The sequence below is a fragment of the Triturus cristatus genome, chromosome 1_2 (assembly GCF_964204655.1).
Source record: "Triturus cristatus chromosome 1_2, aTriCri1.1, whole genome shotgun sequence".
NCBI classification, from domain to species: domain Eukaryota; kingdom Metazoa; phylum Chordata; class Amphibia; order Caudata; family Salamandridae; genus Triturus; species Triturus cristatus.
Window position 1 is genome coordinate 36,146,769 of NC_140580.1, and position 22,564 is coordinate 36,169,332.

Consider the following 22,564-nt stretch of genomic DNA (forward strand, 5'->3'; position numbering starts at 1 on the left):
CTTTATCCAAAACAGGTAAGTAATTACGTTTTCAGATATTATACGATTTTTAAGGAATATTTAACCCCTTCAGTGCCCCGCCCTTTCCCCGCCCTGTGCCGGGCCTTTCATTAGCGGGCGGGGTTCATGACGAGATAGTCTCGTCATGGGCACAGCGCAACCACGCTCCATGACGAGACCATCTCGTCATGGGCACTGAAGGAGTTAAAGTTTGCAGAAATTGACACTTAGAAGAAATTTCACAGAAAAACAGTCAATGATTTCCTATGGGAGAAAATTGGGTTACTGGTAAGTACAGTTGTAAGTATTTTTCAGAGTCAGTGCTGGGCACCAAGATCCAGCACAGGGAGCTCACCTAAGAGCAGGTGAGTGTTTTCGTTACTCGGCTGATTTTTAGGTCTCGGCTCGAAGGCTGCGCTTGCGCAGTCTCGCTCCGAGATTTAATGACTTGGAGAAGAGGGGCGGGTTCAAGCCCCTCTTCTCCATTGGCTGGCCTCTTGAATTCTGGCCAGCCATTGGAGAAGAGGTTCGTATCTCTGAACAGGCCCCGTCTGTGAGAAAGTGGCTCTGTATATACTGTTCACTAATAGGTACAGGGTGTACAGAGTCCACAGTCCCCCAGAGGCTGATAGAGGTCAAAGTTAGGTATGACCTTACTCTCAAAAGTGGTAGCTTGGTCGAGCAGTAAGGCAGTACCAGAGGACAGTGTAAAGCATTTATTGTACACACTCAGTCAGCAAATGGTTTCACACACTCAATAACTGAACTCTAGGCCAATGGTTTATATATATAAAATATATGCTTGTTTTATTTTTAGAACCACAAAGGGGGTAAAAATATACTTTCTCAGAATGAGAGGTTGAATATAAATACTTTTGTCTCAAGCAATAAATTTGTGTAAACAGTCACAGTTGGTTGCAATAAACAATCCTATTTCCTAAACATAACAATGCATTGAGCTCAATGGTAAATTCAGGTTATTTGTAATAAATTTCTTTTCCGATTACTTTTGGAATTCCAGGTCTGGCTCCTAGAACCAGCCTGGGGTCAGTATTCAGAATCAAGTGATGAAAGTCGACTTAATAACTGTAATGATTTTTAAATAATATTTAGCTATTTCAAAAGTTAGCACTTAGAAAATATTTCAAAGAAAACATTCAATGGATCTCTATGGCAAGAAATTCAAAATGCAGGTAGAGTACTTTATCGTTACTTTAGTAATCCAGGACTGGGTGCCTAGACCCAGGACTGGGGTCCTTATCAAAAGCAGGTAAGTAATTTCGTTTGCAGAAATGGTACGATTTTAAAAGAATATTTCAAATTTGCAAAAATAGACACTTAGAAGAAATTTCACAGAAAAGCAGACAATGGTTTCCTATGGGAGAAAAATGAGTTAGAGGTAAGTATAGTTGTGAACACTTTTCAGGGTCAGGGCTGGGCACCAAGATCCGGCACTGGGAGCTCACCTAGGAGCAGGTGAGTAAATTCGTTTTTGTCACTTGGCTGATTTTTGGTGAATTTTTGCAGTTTTGAAAAGTTCACACTTAGAAGATTTTTGAAGAAAAAGCCAGTCAATGTTACCCTATGAGGAAAATGAAGTTAGCGGTTTAAGGGTAAGTACTCGACTGGCAGAGTTGAAATTCCGGGCATGGACTCAGGGGTCCCTCAGTGTTAAGTAGGTACAGTTGGTTCACCCTCAGCGGTTTCAGGACGGCCGGGTGCAGAGAGAGTTAGGCCCAATGTTATCCTATGAGGGATAGGGGGGGCCTTGGTTGGTGGCTGCTGTCTGGCAAGCCACGCGGCTGTGGGAGCTGGGCTCCTGGTCACTTACTCAGGGCAAGTGGGGAAGTAGGTTAGTGTAGAGAGGGCACTGCCAGGGCCACTCGGGCGGCTAGGTGCAGGGTGCTTTTGAGCCCTCGGGCGCTCAATGGAAATCAATGGGAATGTTCCGGTTTGGAAAAAGGCTGCAGGCTCGGGGACGAGGATGTTTCAGGTGCCACCACCACTTCGAGAGGTAAGTTGGGTAGTTGTAGGTTAGGTGGGTACCCCGGGATTGGGCACAGGGGGCCGCAGGGCGCCGGGTGCAGGGGTGCCTTTTGACGTCGGGAATCTTACCCTCTGGTTGATCGCGGTTGGGGTGGCACTTGGTTCTGAGGCTGCAGGCTTCCTCCGGGATGTCGAGGGGGGTCCTTGGGTGCTGGACTCGGGGTCACAGTCGCCGTGGGGTCGTCCTCAGGGTCTTTGTCCACTCCGGCACTGGCCAGGCTTGGCTGGTGCAGAGTGTGTTGGGTCCGCGGTTCCGGGCTGCTGCCAGGGGTTAAAAATAGGTTTCTTGAGTAGAGCCTCTACTCATGGGAGTCCCAGGGGCTTAGAGCCAAAAGGTAGCCAGGTCCTCCGGGGTTGGTGAGGTTGCTGGCCACGAGAGATGCCGCGCTGGTGCAGGTTCGAGAGTCGACAGGCCGGTAGGGCTGGGGCCTAAGCAGTTCTTTGTTCTTCTTGCTCTTCTTGTAATTTTCTATCTGGAATCTAAGGGAGGAAGGTTCAGGGTGCCCCTAAATACTAAATTTAGGGGCGTTACAGGTAGGTGAAGGCCAGGGACCAATGGGTCCCTGTCCTGGGGTGGGTACACCCCCTATCCTGCCTCTCTCCTGTGGGAGGGGGGCAGTAGCCTAATCCTGATAGGGTAGGGCCTCCCATCTTCAAGATGGTGAGAGCCCGGAGATGTGTTTCACCTCGCCTCCCCCACCTGAGGGGTGGGGTGGGCAGGCTGGCACATCCCCTGTCCTTGTATGGGGTTTCCGGCCAAGCTTCCCACCAGAGTGGGGGGTTGCAGTGGCCTGGGGAAACTCCAAATGGCGGTATGCCTTTGAAGCTTCCCTTTGCTCAACCTGGGGGAGGAGATTTCTCACCTCACCCAGGATGTGCATTGTTGCAGGCCCGGGAGAGCAGGGGCTCTCCCACCCAGGGGTCCAGCAACGTGTCTGCTGTGTGGCAGCCTGGGCAGCCTCAGAGCAGACGTGGATTGTAGGTTAGCTGTGAGGGGGCATCTCTAAGATGCCCTCTGGGGTGCTTAGTACATTAAATCCCACACTGGCATCAGTGTGGGTTTAATGTGCTGAGAAGTTTGATACCAAACTTCCCAGTCTTCAATGTTGCCATTATGGTGCTGTGGCGCACGTGTTTGGCGAGCTCTCTGCACCATGTACTCTTAAATGGCAGCACTGCACTTACAGTGCCCAGGAATGGTCCCGGGTACTGTAATGTTTCTAATTATCTCCTCCAGCCAATGGCAAGAGGAGAACACGCCCCCGAATCCGAAAGCGCCACTGCCTTTCTCCGAGGCATTTCTGCTTCGCCTCGGAGAAAGGCAGTGGTGTGCTTGTTTTTAAAGGGCTGCTGAAGTCCAAATGTTTACAGGAAAAGTCTTATAGAGAACGGCAGACCGTTGCGACCTCCGGGTAGTAATCTTCATAGCCACCATAATTACGTTTGTGAGAAAAACGTTGTAGCATTACACGCACCGAGACATGGCCATTCCAAATTTATATAGGAGCCACACAGAGCACTATTTTTTTTAACTACAGCACAAGCAAAACTGATGAGCAAATCTACGCCAATCTCCTAAACTGCGGGTATTTCCCCTGCAACCCGCACCTTTGTATGGCACAACCCCCAATGCAATGAATGACCTCACAGCGCCGCGTGACGCTCTATTAAATAAATAGGCGCATATAGAGGTCGACAGCAGCAGCTGCCTTTGTACAAATAAGCTGCATTCAGCTGGGACGGCAAGCGACCCGCCCCCACCAATGCCGCGCTGAAACATTGAACTAACCATCGCGTTGGGAACAGCAAGTCGCCACCGGAGTGCGGCCCCCAATTAGAACGGGCACAGGTAGCAATTACGCCACCTAGCGGGCAAGAAATGACCCTCAAAATACACGTTTTCGAAAGTTGTTAGTGGGAGGCTCTTAGGTGATTGGAGCACATCATGGCAGCACTGCAAGAACCACCATGGTTGCAGTAATTGTTAAATGATGATGACCGTCACCCCACCGCAAATTGCAGAGGGAGTGACGCTGCCGAGGCCAGGACCGGACTGAGAAGGCGGCCGCCGCACCAGCGCGGTACACCCATTGCAGTGGCTCGGGGACTCGCCAAGTGTATACAGTGTGTTAATTTGGTATTGCGAAGATCTATTGGGCTCCCGAATGCGAGTGTGAATGACAGTAGTTCTGAAGCGCCTTTGCTTTTTTAAATGATTCTTATGCTGCATGTGTCCTAGGGAAATACCTACTGCGTGCAGACTGGCCTGTACGTAAACCCGCAGATAGAGAGAGACAGAACTGTGCTTGTGAAAGACCAGTAGAGGCCTTTTATTCACGTCCCCTGCTTCGGGACTCCTCCCTCCGCCCACACTGGCTGCCCCGGTCTCTGTCGGGCAGACTCTTGCGCTGGAAGCACTTGGTGTGCGGAGTGCTCTGCCACATGCCTCCGGTGGCTCGCTGCCCGTCAGGAGAACTGCCTCTGAATGGCTCGGTGGCAGCTGATGGATGAGCGGTGAACCTGGCTCGGCCTGGTCACATTCCATCTCTTATACTGCTGCCCACACTAACCCCCTCTTCTGCCACTGCTCCTACCCCAGCCCTCAGTACATTGTCCAAGCCATTGACAAAGGTGCCCAGGCAACCCACTCCTTTTTCCTGACCCGACCCGCCCTTGCTCGATACTTTCAGCCCCTCAGTATGTCAGAATGTAATTACAATCTAGTGGACAATAATTTCGACTTAAGTTGCATAATGTGCTAGACAGATAACAACATGCCTTCAATGGATCTTACAAAAACTATAAATATGTAAGTGCGTTTCTAGGCCAGTTTGTGAGCTACAGTTCATCTTGCCTCTTGGATTCTTGAAGTGTACTTTCATCCTCTTCTCTTTTGGTGCTAGCTTTCCAGTTTCATGTTTCTTCCCAGTTGTGGAGAAGTAATTGCCGCAAACATACTTGTAAATGTAGTGGTGCAGGAGAAAGCACGTGGCGGCCTCGGTTTCTGGTGCTTTGAAGCAGTTGTAAGATCGTATTAGAGTTTTTTGTTCCTCAAATTGGTGTTGATTTTTGATTGCGAGAACGTGTCACTCATAGTTCTTGAATGTCACTCATAATTACTGTGAAATTATGAAAATGTCACACATTAGCAATTTGAAACCTTGGCAGCTATGGACAGGGGTAGGGTAAACTCCAAGGTATGGCGTCGCGGTGTGGGTCCCAGAGGACAGACACGCCATGTGGAGAATGTTCGAGATTTGCTTCCTGGGTGCCCGCTGGTCCCACCCACGTTCCCATGGCTATGAAAAGCAGATATACAACCTCCTCATACTCGCTTCCGATAAGCGAGGGTGGAGGACTGCGTAACTTCTCAACTCTAGCATTTTGATATTCTTTTAACCTCTGATGAGATACAAGAGCTAATTTCATTTTGATGGATGTTGCCGTTGGAACCGAATATTTTCCATTTTCTTAGGTCGCTTTTTCAATACATCAACATGGCAACCAAGACGCCTTGAGTCCCATTCATGGTGCTTTTTATAGCAAGAGGGCCGATTGATGGATAGGAGCTATGTATGAGTTTTTAAAGACCAGGGCCTTTAACATAGAAGCATGTAAACCCAGAGAAGCCACACTGGTACATTCGTAGGAGACAAGGTTCGAAGTGCAAATCATGACTGTCTATTTAAAATGTAATAAGTCACTACAGAAGGTAAAATATAACATTTCGTCAATCAATTAATAATACTCAAAAGGCAAATACATGTAAATCGGCATTTACAGTGGAAACGGAGTCCTTATCTCGTAAATTGTCAGAACCGAACATGGTTTCGTCCAAAGCAATAGGAGTCAAAGATCATACAGTCTTATGGACTGGACAAATTAGCAGGCGAGAAAGAATAGGAAAATATTGAGGGTGCAAAACCATAAAAGGCTTTACATGAAGTCTGCCTCTATAGTAAGAACTTGGCTCCTTTCCCAAATCTTGAGTTTTTCTACAATTTGACAGAAAAATCGTAGCGTCACTGTGGTTCGGCAAAAAAGTTGCTTATTTCTATCCAATAGTAAAACAGAAAACAGATCACATGGAAAAATGCCTTTTTCTACATCTATTGAATAATCTGGTATTATGCCCTACAACAAAAGCACATTCCAAATATAAACAACACCTTGGCTCGGCCGATGGAAAGGCCTTTAATTGTATACAATTGAAATCCTATATCCTTTCCTCAGGAACAACATGAATACAAAATAATGCATTTAAAAATGTTATCTTGTGCAATTAATCAAATAATTAAGGCCACATTAGAGATTTCCCGGTGCACAGCAGAGTAAGAGAAGACAAGGCAGTCACTGCAAGGTGGCACTTGCCACGTGCAATTGAAAACAAGACTAGGCATACCCATCGCCGGCTCTAGCGCTGGTGGCACCCGATGCGACAATCAGTTTTGGCGCCCCCACACCCAATGACCGCCTCCTCTGATTCTCTCACTTCCACAGGGCACAAGTGCCCCTCATCTCTTCAATCATAAGTTATTGTTAAACACAGCGCCCCCCTGAGGTCAGCACCCTCTCCACAGGCTGCACCAGTCGCACTGCCCTAAAGCCGGTCCTGGGCCTACCCATGTCAACCATAAAACTTTGTTATATTAAAAACAGTACAACCATTACATTCAAGTGTCTCTATTGTTAATTAAAAGAATAAAATTATTAAATATAAAACCTGCTTGCCCATCATCTTGGCACGTTTACCTACCCAAGTTTGAGACATATGAACGGTCAGTGTGAGTAGCGTCTAGTATAGCCATATGCAGTCTAAGATGTTCCTGGCTGAGAGTATGAGGTAGCTTTGGTTACATGGACCCCAACGTGTTGAAGGGCTTGAGGATTATGTACGATGTGGAGTAGCGATGAACTGCTGGACAGAGTGGGAGGGATCTCGGCTCCTTGACCTTAATGAGGTCTCGGGAGTCACAGACAGACTGTGTGAGGGGCCTGGGCCACATGGAGAGATCATGTAGGGTATGTTTGGGCACTTGGATAGACAGTGTGATGAGACTGGGCCTTGGAACTGTGCAAGGTAGCTTAGAACCCATGGGAAGGCAGTGTATGGCCAATGAACAGACCGCATGAGTGGCACTATTTAACAAGCTTGTGGAGAACGTAAGGAGCCAACACCGCAACTGGTAACTGGTACAGGAGTTTTAAAAGTAGTACAAAACTGGAAACCTTGTAAAGTACGGATTAGTCAAGCTTGCATGCAAGCTTTACACAAATCCATACAATTTCTCGTCATGACGTCTAAAACATAGAACAGCAGGGAGAGTGTGGTGAAGTAGGAAGAAGGAGGAGGAGGAAGCTGCATATCTAAATATGCACTCAAGAATATCCATTTGCTCATGCAGCATATAGACGTATATTACAGATTATAAATGATGCAGTCACGGAATCGCCTATAACCACTGGCCCTCGACACTGGCAATTGTTTTTTAATGATTTATTCAAGAAAAGAAAGCAAAGCCTAAATATTCTAATACCGATCTGTGACCACTGTTTAGTGCAGTTTGAGGAAATCTGCCTTTTCAATCTAACTGATGCAAAACAAGCACTTAACACATAAAATACATAATGGGTGCCGTGTATAAGATGGTCCTATATTACCATCTCAGAGTTCTCGTGACACTTATAAACTACACAGCCTTAGGCTTCGTGGATTATGATATCACCAGAGCCTGTCCTACTGAAACATTTGTGTAAGTGAGGGATGCTATCCACTTACCCCAGTGCCGAGTAACACACTTAATGTCAGATATTCGTGCAGCATGGCCAAACTAGGTGATCCGTGAAAAAAAGTAGTCCCTAGATTCAGGAAATGCCCACCATGTGGCAGATCAGTAGGAAGCAAGAATAAGGGACCAGCAGAGGACATGTATAACATCACACGCTGGTTTTTTACATCTCCAACAAGAATCACTTGGGCACAGGCCACTATGCAGCTTATATGGCGTAAAATACCACTGAAGTACACATTTATAATAACGGAACCTAAGTCTAGCCCATCTCAGGACCCGGATGTACAACTTCAAGTGAGTTGATCATTTTTCCTCGGTTAGTTCGCAAGACAGCTGGGTTTGCCAGAAGAAACATGAATCATGCTCCATGGGCTTCCAGAGCAGAACATAAACAAGCATTTGCAATGCAATAGGTCTCGCCTTTGCATAAGTTTGAGCTATTGGCATTGTAAATGACAATGCCTTTCATTTATGTGTTTTGAAAACCTGCAAGCGTGCGTAAACACAGACTTTGCACTTATAGTCTTTGCTTACGAGAAGCAAGGCTGGCAATAAAAGAGGCGCAGTTACTGCCAGCCTTGCTTCTCGTAAGCAACGACTATAAGTACAAAGTGCGTGTTTACGCACCGCTTGCAGGTTTTCAAAACACATAAATAAAAGGCATTGTCATTTACAATGCCAATAGCTCAAACTTATGCAAAGGCGAGACCTATTGCATTGCAAATGCTTGTTGTTGAATATTTTAAGTTTTGAGAAGTCCACACTTAGAAGAAATTTCAGGAAAAGCCAGTCAATGTTACCCTATGGAGAAAATTGAGTTATCGGTTTAAAGGTAAGTACTCGACTGGCAGAGTTAAGGTTCTGGGCATAGACTCAGGGGTCTCCCAGGGTCAGGTAGGTACAGTTGGTTCACCCTCAGCGGCACAAGGGCGGCCGGGTGCAGAGAGAGTTAGGCCCAATGTTATCCTATGAGAGGTAGGGGGGCCTTGGTTGGTGGCTGCTGACTAGCAGGCCACACGGCTGTGGGAGCTGGGCTCCTGGTCACTTACTCAGGGCAAGTGGGGAAGTAGATAGGTGTAGAGGTTACACTGCCAGGGCCACTCGGGCGGCTGGGTGCAGGGTGCTTTTGAGCCTTCGGGCGCTCAATTGATTTCAATGGGAAATCTCCGGTTTAGAAAAAGACTGCAAGCTGGTGCTGTGGAGTTCGTGTTTGACGAACTCTCAGCACCATGTACTCTTAAATGGCAGCACTGCACTTACAGTGCCCAGGAATGGACCTGGGTACTGTAGGGGCACAGGGCTCCTGCGCCCACACCACTGGCATAGGGCACCCAGCTAGAGGGGTGGCTGGGTTATGCCAGGGCAGTGTAGGTGGTGGGCATGGCACACAGGAATGTGTGCCATGTCGACTGTTTGTTTTGTCTTGTACCCAGACACTCAGCCTGCAAGGGCAGTGTGTGTGTGTCAGGGTACAGGGCCTCTAAGGGTGGCACAATGAGTGCTGCAGCCCTTAGAGGCCTTCCCTGGTCAAAAGGCCCTGGGTACCTAGGGTACCATTTGCCAGGGGCTGACATGTGGCCAGGGTTTGCCAATTTGGGTTTTAGGTTTTTATGGAAGGAACATAGGCCCTGGGCACCTGATTGGCAGGAGTCCAGGGCACACTCAGTCAAAGTAAATTCAGCAAAAAGTGGGGGCATACCATGCAAGAAAGATGGCACTTTCTCTCACATATATACCCCACTCAAGAAAAAGGAAGCTGGACACACCAGACACTCCTGCAGTGCCTGTAAAGAAAAAAGACTGTGCCACTTCACCTATAAGATTCTTTTCTCCTCTTCTTCCTCCTACACCTGTCGCGCCTCTACAACTTCCACCACATTCACCACCACAGGATGATGATAATGATGATTTAAGGGGTGGGGAAGGCATCAATGACCCTTTCCCTGACCCTGATGATGACACAGACACACCTCAGGACGATTGGGATGATCATGATGACCCAATAGATCCCCCAGACCTCCCTGAACTACAGCCATATCCAACAAAACCATCTCCCCCAGATGACAACATTGGTTTTGGTCAGCTGGTTAATAGAGCTTCTGTCTACCATGGTGTTCACATGCATTCAGACCCTGCAGACGAGGATTTCCTTCTAGATACCTTCGAACAGTCACAGAAGACTGTCCAAATACTACCAGTGCCAAAAGGGGTCATTAAACATGCCCCTGACATACTCAAAGACCCAGTGAGAGCTAGAATTCTCAATCCCAGGATTGACAAAAAATATAAACCTGTCCCCGATGATCCCATCTACATCAAAGGGAAGCTACCCTTAGACTCACTAGTGGTAACTAACGCTAGGAAACGCGCCAACTCTCACACCTCCGGTGACGCACCACCTCCGGATAAGGAATCCAAGTTGTTAAATGCCTCTGGCAAGAGAGTTGCTTCCCAAGCAGCCAATCACTGGCTCATAGCCAACACCCAAGCATTACTTGCTAGGTATGATAAGGCTCACTGTGACAGACTAGAAACCCTATTACAACACTTACCTGATCAGTACAAAACCCAGGCAAATGACTTAATTCAAGAGGGCAAATTAATAACCAACGCCTCAATCAAGTGCCCCCTTGATGCAGCGGACACAGCCTCTAGGTCCATTAACACTAGTGTGCTACTCAGACTATATGCCTGGCTACGTATTTCAGGCTTTAAACAGGAGGTTCAATCAGCCGTTCAATCGGGAACAACTTTTTGGACCGGCTGTAGACACCACTCAAGAGAAGATGAAAAAAGACACGGAGACTGCTAAATCCATGGGGGCATTACAGTCTCCACCCACACTTGGTTCCTTTCATCGCTCCTTTTATAGAGGGGCATCCAAAAACATTGGAACAGAGACCACCTCCTCTTCCTACGAAAAAACCACGCAAACATCCCCCAACAGAGGATATTTTAGAGGCGGATACAGGGGATATAACAAAGGGAGAGGCCGAGGTAACAACAACACACGTGCCTCTCCCACTAATAAACAGAGACTTCCCTCCACTCCATTCCACTCCGGTCGGGAGAAGACTTTCACAGTTCCTACCTGTCTGGGACTCCATCACAAAAGACAAGTGGGTAAGACAAATTATCCAGTATGGTTACTGCCTGGAACTTACAGCAACCCCACCCACCATACCACCCAAACAACGTCCAATGTCCACGGAACACCTTACACTCTTAAAACAAGAGGTTCTTTCACTGCTTCAAAAGCACACAATAGAGCCAGTTCCCTTACAGCACCAACAAACAGGGGTTTACTCACTATATTTCCTAATCCCCCAGAAGGATGGGACTCTTAAGACCAATACTCGACCTCAGACCCCTCAATCTTTATATACAGTCAGATCATTTCCATATGATCACTCTTCAACAAGTGCTCCCACTACTGAAACAAGGCGATTTCCTTACCACACTAGATCTCAAGGACGCCTACTTCCACATTCCCATACATCCTGCCCACAGGAAGTATCTAAGGTTTGTGGTGGACGGACAACACTACCAGTTTACAGTCCTTCCATTCGGGGTAACGACCGCACCCAGAGTATTCACGGAATGTCTGGCAGTAGTAGCAGCACATCTCAGAAGACAACAAATTCATGTCTTCCCTTATCTAGACGACTGGCTAATAAAAGCCAAGTCATTCAACAAATGTGTTCTACACACTCACCAAACCATCCAAATCTTGCACAACTTGGGATTCACAATAAACTATCCCAAATCTCATCTCCAACCCTCTCACATACATCAGTATCTAGGAGCCACCATAAACACTTCCACAGCCCTAGCATATCCCAGCCCAGCCAGGATAACCAATATACAAGCTCTTATCACGAAATTTCAAGTCCAATCCTCCCTTCCAGCAAGACTGTTCATGCAACTCATAGGCATGATGGCGTTATGAATCTTCATTGTGCCTTATGCAAGACTTCAAATGCGTCTCTTGCAAGAATGTCTAGCACGTCAGTGGAACCAGGCTCACGGACAACTTACAGATCTGGTGTTGGTAGACAGCCGCACACATCGCTCTCTGAAATGGTGGAACATAACAAACCTGTCCAAAGGGCGGCCGTTCCTAGAGCCTCTTCCACACATAGTGCTGACAATGGACGCATCGCTCACAGGATGGGGAGCCCATCTCCTCGGCAACACCACTCAGGGCAAATTGACCACTCAACAGAAAGTGCTCCATATCAATTACTTGGAACTGCTAGCAGTGTTCCTAGCACTAAAATCATTCTAACTACATCTCCAGAACAAAACTGTCCTCATACGGACAGACAACATGACAGCCATGTAATGCATACAAAAACAAGGAGGCACACATTCTCTCCAGCTGTCCAAGCTCGCACAGAACATTTGGAGATGGGCCATTCCCCAGAACATATACCTACTTGCAGAACACCTTCCAGGGGTTCACAATCAAATTGCCGATCTGTTAAGTCGACAAACTCAACAGATCCACAAATGGTAACTACATCCCCAAGTCCTCCTGCCCTTTTTCCAACAATGGGGCCAACCAGACATAGATCTGTTCGCCACACACGAAAACGCAAAATGCCCAACCTTCGACGCCAGGTTTCCCCACCCGGAGTCAAAGGGCAATGCAATATGGATGAACTGGTCAGGCAGATTTGCGTAAGCTTTTCCGCCTCTCCCACTCATTCAATTAGTGGTACGCAAGCTCATGCAACAGTCTCTCAAACTGATCATAGTAGCTCCCACATGGGCACGCCAGCCCTGGTTCCCAACACTACTGGAACTCTCGCTAGTTCCACACCAAAAACTGCGTCTCTCCCCGTCCTTATTAACCCAGAACCATGGAGAAATCAGACACCCAGATCCAAGTCAACTGAATCTGGCGATCTGGCTCCTGAAGTCCTAGAGTTCGGTTACCTCAAGCTGCCCCCAGACTGCATGAATATTATGAAAGAGGCCAGAAGACCTACCACTAGAGCCTGCTATGCTGCAAAATGGAAAAGATTTGCCATTTATTGCTCTAACAATCATAAACCCACTGGATGCATCCATCCAGGACATCATTTGCTGCTTACTGCACTTGCAAAGATATAATTTGACATACTCAGCCATACGTCTCCACCTAGCAGTATTAGCAGCCTACTTACAAAATAGACAACACTTGTCACTCTTTAGAGTACCTGCGATCAAAGCCTTCATGGAAGGACTAAAAAGGATTATTCCTCCCACATTACTACCCTCTCCAGTGTGGAATCTAAACATTGTTCTTACTAGGCTCATGGAACCCCCATTTGAACCTCTCCATAAATGCGAACTACAGTTCCTCACATGGAAAGTGGCTTTCCTTATCGCTATCACATCCCTCAGAAGGGTAAGTGAAATCCAGGCTTTAACCATATAAGAACCATTCTTACAATTACACCATAACAAAGTGGTACTTACAACAAATCCGAAATTCCTTCCAAAAGTCCGTTCCATCTTAACCAATCAATAGAGTTACCAGTGTTCTTCCCAAATCCAGACTCGGTAGCTAAAAGAGCTCTTCATACCCTAGACGTATAAAGAGCCCTTCTTTACTACATTGACAGAACCAAATCATTCCGCAAAACAAAAAAATTGTTTGTTGCTTTCTCTCCACCACATAAAAGCAACCCCATTTCCAAATCTGGGATAGCTAGGTGTATAGTTAAATGTATCCAAATATGCTATCACAAGGCTAAACGCACACTAACGGTTCCCCCTAGAGCGGATTCCACATGCAAAATAGGGGCTTCCATGGCATTCTTAGGAAACATTCCCTTAGAAGATATTTGTAAGTGTGAGAAAGTGACATCTTTCTTGCATGGTATGCCCCCACTTTTTGCTGAATTGCTGAATGTACTTTGACTGAGTGTGCTCTGGACTCCTGCCAATCAGGTGCCCAGGGCCTATGTTCCTTCCCTAAAACAAACCAAACCCAAATTGGCAAACCCTGGCCACATGTCAGCCCCTAGTAAATGGTACCCTAAGTACCCAGGGCTTTGTGACCAATGAAGGCCTCTAAGAGCTGCAGCACACCTTGTGCCACCCTTAGAGGCCCTGTACCCTTACACACACACACTGCCTTTGCAGGCTGAGTGTTTGGGTGCAAGACCAAAACAAAGTCGACATGGCACACATCCCTGTGTGCCATGCCCATCACCTACACTGCCATGGCATACATCCGTCACCAATCTAGCTGGGTGCCTTATGCCAATGGTGCGGGCACAGGAGCAGGAGCCCTGTGCCCCTACAGTGCCCAGGTCAATTCCTGAGCCCTGTAAGTGCAGTGCTGCCATTTAAGAGTACATGGTGCTGAGAGCTCGTCAAACACGAGCTCCACAGCACCATAGTGGCAACACTAAAGACTGGGAAGTTTAGTATCAAACTTCTCAGCACATTAAACCCACACTGATGCCAGTGTGGGATTTAATGTACCCAGCACCCCAGAGGGCATCTTAGAGGTGCCCCCTGAAACCTAACCTACAAATCCACGTCTGCTCTGAGGCTGCCCAGGCTGCCACACAGCACGTTGCTAGACCCCTGGGTGGGAGAGCCCCTGCTCTCCTGGTCCTGCAACAATGCACATCCTGGGCAGGGGGAAGCTTCAAAGGCATGCCGCCTCTGTGAGCTTCCCCAGGCCCCTGCAACCCCCCACTCTGGCGGGAAGCTTTGGCCGAAAACCCCAAATAAGGACAGGGAATGTGCCAGCCTGCCAACCCCACCCCTCAGGTGGGGAAGGCGAGGTGAAGCACATCTCCGGGCTTCCGCCATCTTGAAGATGGGGAGCCCTACCCTATCAGGACTAGGCTACTGCCCCCCTCCCACAGGAGAGAGGCAGGATAGGGGGTGTACCCACCCCAGGACGGGGACCCATTGGTCCCTGCCCTTCACCTACCTGTAACGCCCCTAAATCTAGTATTTAGGGGCACCCTGAACCTTCCTTCCCCAGATTCCAGATTCCGAAATTACAAGAAGAGCAAGAAGAAAAGAAGACCTGCCCTGCAGCTGCGAAGGAGAGGGAGACACCAACTGCTTTGGCCCCAGCCCTACCGGCCTGTCGACCTCGAACCTGCTCCTGCTCCAAACCTGAACTGGGGTGGCAGAGTGGGCTAAAGAACGGTGATGGATCAAACCCAGATCTGTTGACTGGGTGTGAGTGTTTGATTGGTTCTGATGCTCCATCCATCACCACCCCCTTTTGTACCGCTTTGTTCGCCATAAGTTGGCAGGGTATGCTCAGACGTGAGTCCCTTGCTCACTTTGCCACTGCATTCAAGCAAGCCTGGCTGAAGACGGCTGAAATGCCAGAAACCGATCCTAGGAAGCTTGTTTCCGGTCCAGGTAAGGCATGGCTTGGCAGTTCGGGCTAGACTGTTTCCATGAGGCACAGGGTCAGACTGATTTGCATATGGCCATGTCTGAACTGGGGTGGCAGAGTGGGCTAAAGAACGGTGATGGATCAAACCCAGATCTGTTGACTGGGTGTGAGTGTTTGATTGGTTCTGATGCTCCATCCATCACCACCCCGTTTTTTACCGCCTGCTCCAAACCCGGCATCTCTTGTGGCAAGCAACCTCAGAAACCCATGAGGACCTGGCTACCTTTGAACTCTGATCCCCTGGGACTCCCATGAGTAGAGGCTCTACTCAAAAACTACCTTTCACCCCTGGCAGCAGCCCGGAACCGCGATCCCAGCCCACTCTGCACCAGCCAAGCCTGGCCGGTGCCGGAGTGAACTAAATCCACGAGGACGACCCCACGGCGACTGTGACCCCGAGTCCGGCACCCAAGGAACCCCCTCGACAATCCTGAAGAAGCCTGCAGCCTCAGAACAGTGTGCCACCCCAACCGCGATCAACAGAGGGTAAGATTTTCCGACACCAAAAGGCACCCCGGCTCCCCACGGCCCTCTGTGTCCAATCCCGGGGTACCTACCTATCCTCCAACTACCCAACTTACCTCTCGAAGTGGTGGTGGCACCTGAAGAGTCCTCGTCCCCGAGCTTGCAGTCTTTTTTCAAACCGGAGATTTCCCATTGAAATCCATTGAGCGCCCGAAGGCTCAAAAGCCCTCTGCACCCAGCCGCCCGAGTGGCCCTGGCAGTGAAAACTCGACGCCTACTTACTTCCCCACTTGCCCTGAGTAAGTGACCAGGAGCCCAGCTCCCACAGCCGCGTGGCTTGCCAGACAGCAGCCACCAAACCAGGCACCCCCATCCCTCATAGGATAACATTGGGCCTAACTCTCTCTGCACCCGGCCGCCCTACAGCCGCTGAGGTCGAACCAACTGTACCTACCTGACCCTGGGAGACCCCTGAGTCTGTGCCCAGAACCTCAGCTGTGCCAGTCGAGTACTTACCCTTAAACCGCAAACTCTTATTTTCCTCATAGGGTAACATTGACTGGCTTTTTCCTGAAATTTCTTCTAAGTGTGGACTTTTCAAATCTTCAAATATTCACCAAAAATCAGCCGAGTGACAAAAACGTATTTACTCACCTGCTCTTAGGTGAGCTCCCAGTGCTGGATCTTTGTGCCCAGCACGGATTCTGAAAAATACCCACAACTGTACTTACCCTTAACTCAATTTTCGTCCATAGGAAACCATTGACTGTTTTTCTGTGAAATTTCTTCTAAGTGTTGATTTCTGCAATCTTTAAATATTCTTCAAAAATCGTATAATATCTGAAAACGTAATTACGTACCTGTTTTGGATAAAGGTCCCAGTACTGAGTCTAGGCACCCAGTACTGGATTACAAAAGTAACGAGAACATACTGTACCTACAACCTGAATTTTCTTCCATAGGGAATCATTGATTGTTTTCTCTGAAATATTTTCTGTGTCAACTTTTAAAATGGCTAAATATTAGTTAACAATCATTACAGTACTTAAGTCGACTTTCATCACTTGATTCTGAGAACTGACCCAGGACTGAATCTAGGATCCAGTCCTGGAATTACAAAAGTAATCTAAAAAGTAATCTGTTGCAAATAACTTGAATTTATCATTGAGCTCAATGTATTGTTGTGTTTAGAAATAGAGTTGCCTACTGCAACTACTTGTAACTTGTTTACTAAAGTCTATTGCATATACAAAAGTATTTATATGAAACATCTCCTGTCGAGAAAGTATATTTTAATTCCAAGTGTTGGTTCTAAAATAAAACAAGCATATATTTTTTATATATAAACCATTGGCCTAGAGTGTGGAACCATTTGCTGACTGAGTGTGTACAACAAATGTTTTACACTGTCCTCTGATACTGCCTTACTGCTCGACCAAGCTACCACTTTAGAGAGTAAGGTTATATCTAACTTTAACCTCTGTTAAACCCTTGGGGTCTGTGGACTCTGTACACCCTGTACCTATTAAGGAACAGTATATACAGAGCCACTTTCTCACAGTAAGGCAGCCACATGGTCTACAACACACACCTTCACTAAACACTATTGTGTTGACGTGCAAGCAAAGCAGCAAACTTCTGTGGGTCAGGCTGTCCTTAAAACTTTATTTCAAACTGCTGCAACCGATACAGGTGACCACTGCTAGGGGAGATACTGCTATATAGTCTATCCTAAGTGTGTGATCTGCAGCTCCTATGCCTCGAGCGGAATATGCTACTTACCAGTATGCATCTGTTCTTGGCATGTAGAGCTTCAGAGCCACACACGCCCACCCGCCTCCCCGGGACCTGTATCTGTTCCAGCATTGTCTTACTTAGACATCACACATGGACATCTCTCTCTTTTCTACAAACTCCATCATTTCCCATCACGGCGAAAAACAATCTAACGATGGAGTTGATGCCCATGTGCACTTTCGTCCAAGGGAGGAGTCACCTATCTCGTGACCAAAGACTTCTTCCGAAGACAACAACAACCTGCAAGCATCCGAGCCCAACACCAGATGGGGATCTACTATCCTAAGTGTGTGGCTCTGCAGCTCTACATGCCAAGAACAGATGCATACTGGTAAGTAGCATATTCCTTCCTGGTCGCAATCACCTCTCTCAGAAGAGTAAGTGAGATCCAGGCTTTAACCATACAAGAACCATTCTTAAAAATACACCATAACAAAGTGATTCTCAGAACAAATCCAAACTTACTTCCCAAAGTCATCTCTGCTTTTCATCTTAACCAATCAGTTGAGGTACCGGTGTTTTTTCAAAACCCAGACTCCGTAGCAGAGAGAGCTCTTCACACACTAGACTGCAAAAGAGCACTAATTTATTACATTGACAGGACTAAACCCATTCGAAAAACAAAACAACTGTTTGTAGCCTTCTCCCCACCTCATAGAGGTAACCCCATCTCCAAAGCTGGGATCACGAGGTGGATAGTAAAATGCATTCAAATATGCTACCAAAAGGCTAAATGCACTTTAAGAATTTCCCCTAGAGCGTATTCAACATGCAAACTAGGGGCTTCCATGGCATTCTTAGGGAACATTCCCTTAGATATATGTAAAGCAGCAACATGGCCTACACCACACACCTTCACCAAACACTATTGTGTTGACGTGCAGGCTAAGCAACAGGCTTCTGTAGGCCAAGCCGTTCTTAAAACACTTTTTCAAACTACTGCAACGGATACAGGTGACCACCGCTAAGGGAGACACTGCTGTACAGTCTATGCACAGTGTACGATTTGCAGCTCGTATGTCTCGAACGGAAAATGCTACTTACCAGTACGCATCTGTTCTTGGCATGTAGAGCTGCAGATCCGTACACTCACACCCACCTCCCCGTAACCTGTATCTGTTCCAGTATTATCTTAATTAGATACATTCACATGGACATCTCTTCTATTTCTTACTGACTCCATCATTTCTCATGATGGCGAAAAACAATCTGAGGATGGAGTCGATGCCCATGAGCACTATCGTCCAAGGGAGGAGTCACCTATCACATGACTACAAAATACTTCTCCCAAGACAACAAGGTGCAAGCATCCGAGTCCAACACCAGATGGTGATCTGTGCACAGTGTACGGATCTGCAGCGCTACATGCCAAGAACAGATGCATACTGGTAAGTAGCATTTTCCTTTACATTTCTGTACAGTGTACACTATACTCCAGAGTCCCAACATAAATTAGGGCTGCGAGCAGAGCAGATGCAAAATGCACCGATGTGGAATAATGGGTGCTGAGTTTTTTAGTTTAGCATGGCACGGCCAGTGGTTGAAAAGAACAAGAAAAAAATCTGGTCGGAAACACTACAGGAACTTTCCAACATAACTAACTGTAGCATTCAATTTTCTCCTTTGGTGACTCTGCTAGGGCTATGTGAAAGACCCACTCCCCACAGGAAACTGTGCACTCTTTGCTACTAGTGAAATGAAGAATTGCGATTCAATCACGGCTAAAGCACATTTGGGCCCTTTGAAGGAGTTGACAGCAAGGATAAGACTTTATGGACACTCCAGACAATACTTCTGGATCTTTGCTAAGTACTCCCAGATACAGTCTAGATGCACAAGTATACTTCAACAGCTGAGGAAGCCAATTGTAGGGGGATCAGTCTGCCTAGGTCTAAATGGAGAACAGGATCATTTAGGTGATTTCAGAACGTCCAAGAGCATACATGTGACTACTATTAAAAATAAAAACCTGGAAGAGCTGGTGGTGCACACAGGCATATTATCGCACCCTAAAGTTGGGTGGATGTTATGTTTATATTTTTACTATGTTAAAACTAAAAACTCAAAAAAATCGTTACCTGGCAGTAGCAATTTTCCCTATACATTAAGAAATCATTTTTTGATTCTTAACTAGTTTACCCATTCTCTGCGTCTTTTTTCTAAATTAACTTGGGGGTCCCTAACATTAGAGCGTGGAATTGTAAGAACACAGTACTTGCATTTCCAATTTATTTTTAAAGATGGGTATGGAAATGCGTTCTATGATCTTCCAGTACTTCCAAAGTAGGTGAAACTAACATAATGATCAACAGATACAGGTAAGCAGTTTTTCCATTCTGACCTGTTGCTTACCTAAGATCATACATTTCTTGCCAACCCAGGATTGTGAATGATGCATCAATTTGACATGCGAACATTGTGTGCTTAAATGAATATTTTTAAGCATCTGTGCATGAGCGTCACTTTGTAATAACCCATGATTTGCCATGTTTTTTTAATTAGGTATCTCAGACGGTGGGTGCAATGTCTTTCTCTTTGCCTCATGAGTGGGATAACAGAACTGCATACATTCAATCTCCTTTTTCACCAGGACGTAACTGCATTCCTCTCCATGGTTTGTATTTAACTTCAATTCTATGAAATGTATTCCTTATGTATATAATTGGTGAGAGTGGTTGCCTTATGGCAGTGGTTTATGCTTTTGTGTGACTGGTTTTCTGGTCTGTTCAGCATACACGTGTATGGTATCTTGCTGAGAAACTCTGCATGGGCACCAGGATAGCTTCCTAATTTATCCCCTGTTCAAATCAAAAGCCTCTTCTACTCTCATTATTCTTTTTGAGTACATAAGTTTACCACAGACAAACAAGGGCCACCTTATTGTACTCCAAATTGTTATTGAAGATTCTCCCTTTAACGTTTTAATTTCCTCTAGATAGAGCGGATGAGCAGTCAAGACTTGGTGCTTCATGTGTAAGGGGGGAAAGGTGCAGGGCCCAAAGCTTTGCTTGAGAGCCTGTCGGCGCTGCAGAAGCACGGGTCGCTGAACACTAAGTCTGCTTCATCTTGATTCGACTTAATGCCTGTTTCAACCACATCCCTACTCTCTCTCTTGCAGGTTCGTTTCCCATCCCTGCTTTCTCCCTTATCACTGATTTATATCTTTCTCTAACTCGTACCTTCGCCCGTTGTCTCTTGCTATTGATCAAAGACGGAGGATAAAAAATAGGTCTTGGTCTCCAGAAATCAGCGCAGGTACCGCACCTACAACTCTTTGTGGGGGAGGGGATAGAAAGCACTATATATTTAAACAAGCATTCGCAAAGCCAATAGGTCTTTTATTGGCAGCCAGCATTTTGGTGTTGTGCTTTTGTCATTTGTCTAACTTTAGTGTTTGCGGAGCTGCGTGGTACACTCCAATATCCAAATAAAAAATGGTAAAACTATGTTTTGGTCTTAGAAAGGACACGTTCTCACTGTAGTCCCTGGAACTAAAGGGCACTTTTTTGAGGGTGAACATGTTCCCTGTGAAAGAGCAAGATATGGTCACTCATATTGTAGTTAGCGCCAGTGGCTGAAGTAGACTGATCCATGCTGTAGTGGGCGGAACTAAAATGTGTCTACCACAACAGACCAATGGATGAAGAGAGCTGGTGGAATGCCCTTGTAAGTACACCATACATATAATTTGATTAAAATCAAAAGGACTTTGCTAACACCAGACCTAGAATAGATGGCTTTTACACATGGGTTAGTAAATATAGCAGATAACAATGTGATGCGCATGGAAAAGTAGCTGGTGCGAGTAAGGAGCCCAAACGTTTTAATTCGTTTGAGCGCCCTTTGCTTTGTTATGGTGGTACAGTTACGGTTAGGTACGCTTGATAAGAGCTATGAAACTTCATTTTAGTACTACAGTCCATGGAGCCAGAGGCACCAGGCAAAAACAATATAGTTGAATTACCTTTCTATGAATTGTCTGGTCCTCTGTGTCAGTGGTCTCCTTTCCTGATTCACCTCTGGGATCTAGCAGACATTTCAATTCCAAATAGTAAGCATCCCCTTCATCACAACTGTACCAACCAAATAACCGGCATGCCACCCCATCTGTCATTGTTGAATATTTTGTTGACATGCCAATGTCTTCACATCCAGCCTAGCATTCGCCTCTTCCTAGCATTCGCCTCTTTTAAAGCCTCTCCACATTCCAGTCATAAGCGGTTAGCAATCCAAATCCAACCCCCTGTGATTTCCTCTTCACCTCCAAAATGTTTACATTTTGTACCATGGAATATGGGCAGAACAAACATCTCTGTTTTTGATCTTCCTCAAGATTAACCAATCATTAAACTTTGCAGTGTAAACTTTTAATTCTGTTAACTGCCTCCTTAACTCTTTAGACTCCTCTGTCTTTCCGACTTTTACAACTCAGTTCTAGACTTGGTTCAAAATAAAATGGCCACATTGTCAACAGCACTGTTTGACTGAGATACCCGAGGTGAGCCAAATACTTTATATGTGATCCACTTGCACATCTTTCCTTTACGTCTTGTATTTATGGTGACATCAGGTTATGGTGGAACTTTTCTGTTCAAGGCATTTGAGCTGCAGATCACACACTTAGTATAGTAGATCGCCATCTGGTGTTGGGCTCGGATGCTTGCAGGTTGTTGTTGTCTTCGGAAGAAGTCTTTGGTCACGAGATAGGTGACTCCACCCTTGGACTATAGTGCGGATGGGCATCAACTCCATCGTTAGATTGTTTTTTCCGCCATTGGGTTCGGATGCAACTTTTCTGCTCCGGTTGGAAATATCAATTCCAAGCTTTTCGAAGCGCAAAACTTCACACAAAACATCGAAGCACCTTCATTCTCGACATCGATTTCAACGGCTCGATTCCGGACGTCGACGCTGGGCCTATCCACACCGTGAGGCCTACGGCTAATGGAAAGGACGCCTTTCAAAAAATGCCCCCAGTGTGGAGCAAAATTTCCGCACAGTGACCACCACAAAGTCTGCAACCTCTGCCTATCACCTGAAC

The 22,564-nt window shown here is 46.5% G+C and overlaps 1 protein-coding gene across 6 annotated transcripts in view; it reads left to right on the forward strand.

Moving 5' to 3' along the window:
* KDM5B (lysine demethylase 5B) overlaps positions 1 to 22,564 on the forward strand; it is an 897,967-nt gene that overhangs the window by 731,393 nt on the left and 144,010 nt on the right. For all 6 annotated transcript variants that reach the window (XM_085600396.1, XM_085600377.1, XM_085600387.1 and 3 more), the window contains one exon: positions 20,026 to 20,137. In XM_085600396.1, coding sequence (XP_085456522.1) covers positions 20,026 to 20,137 — 112 coding nt within the window. The remainder of the gene's footprint in view (positions 1 to 20,025; positions 20,138 to 22,564) is intronic.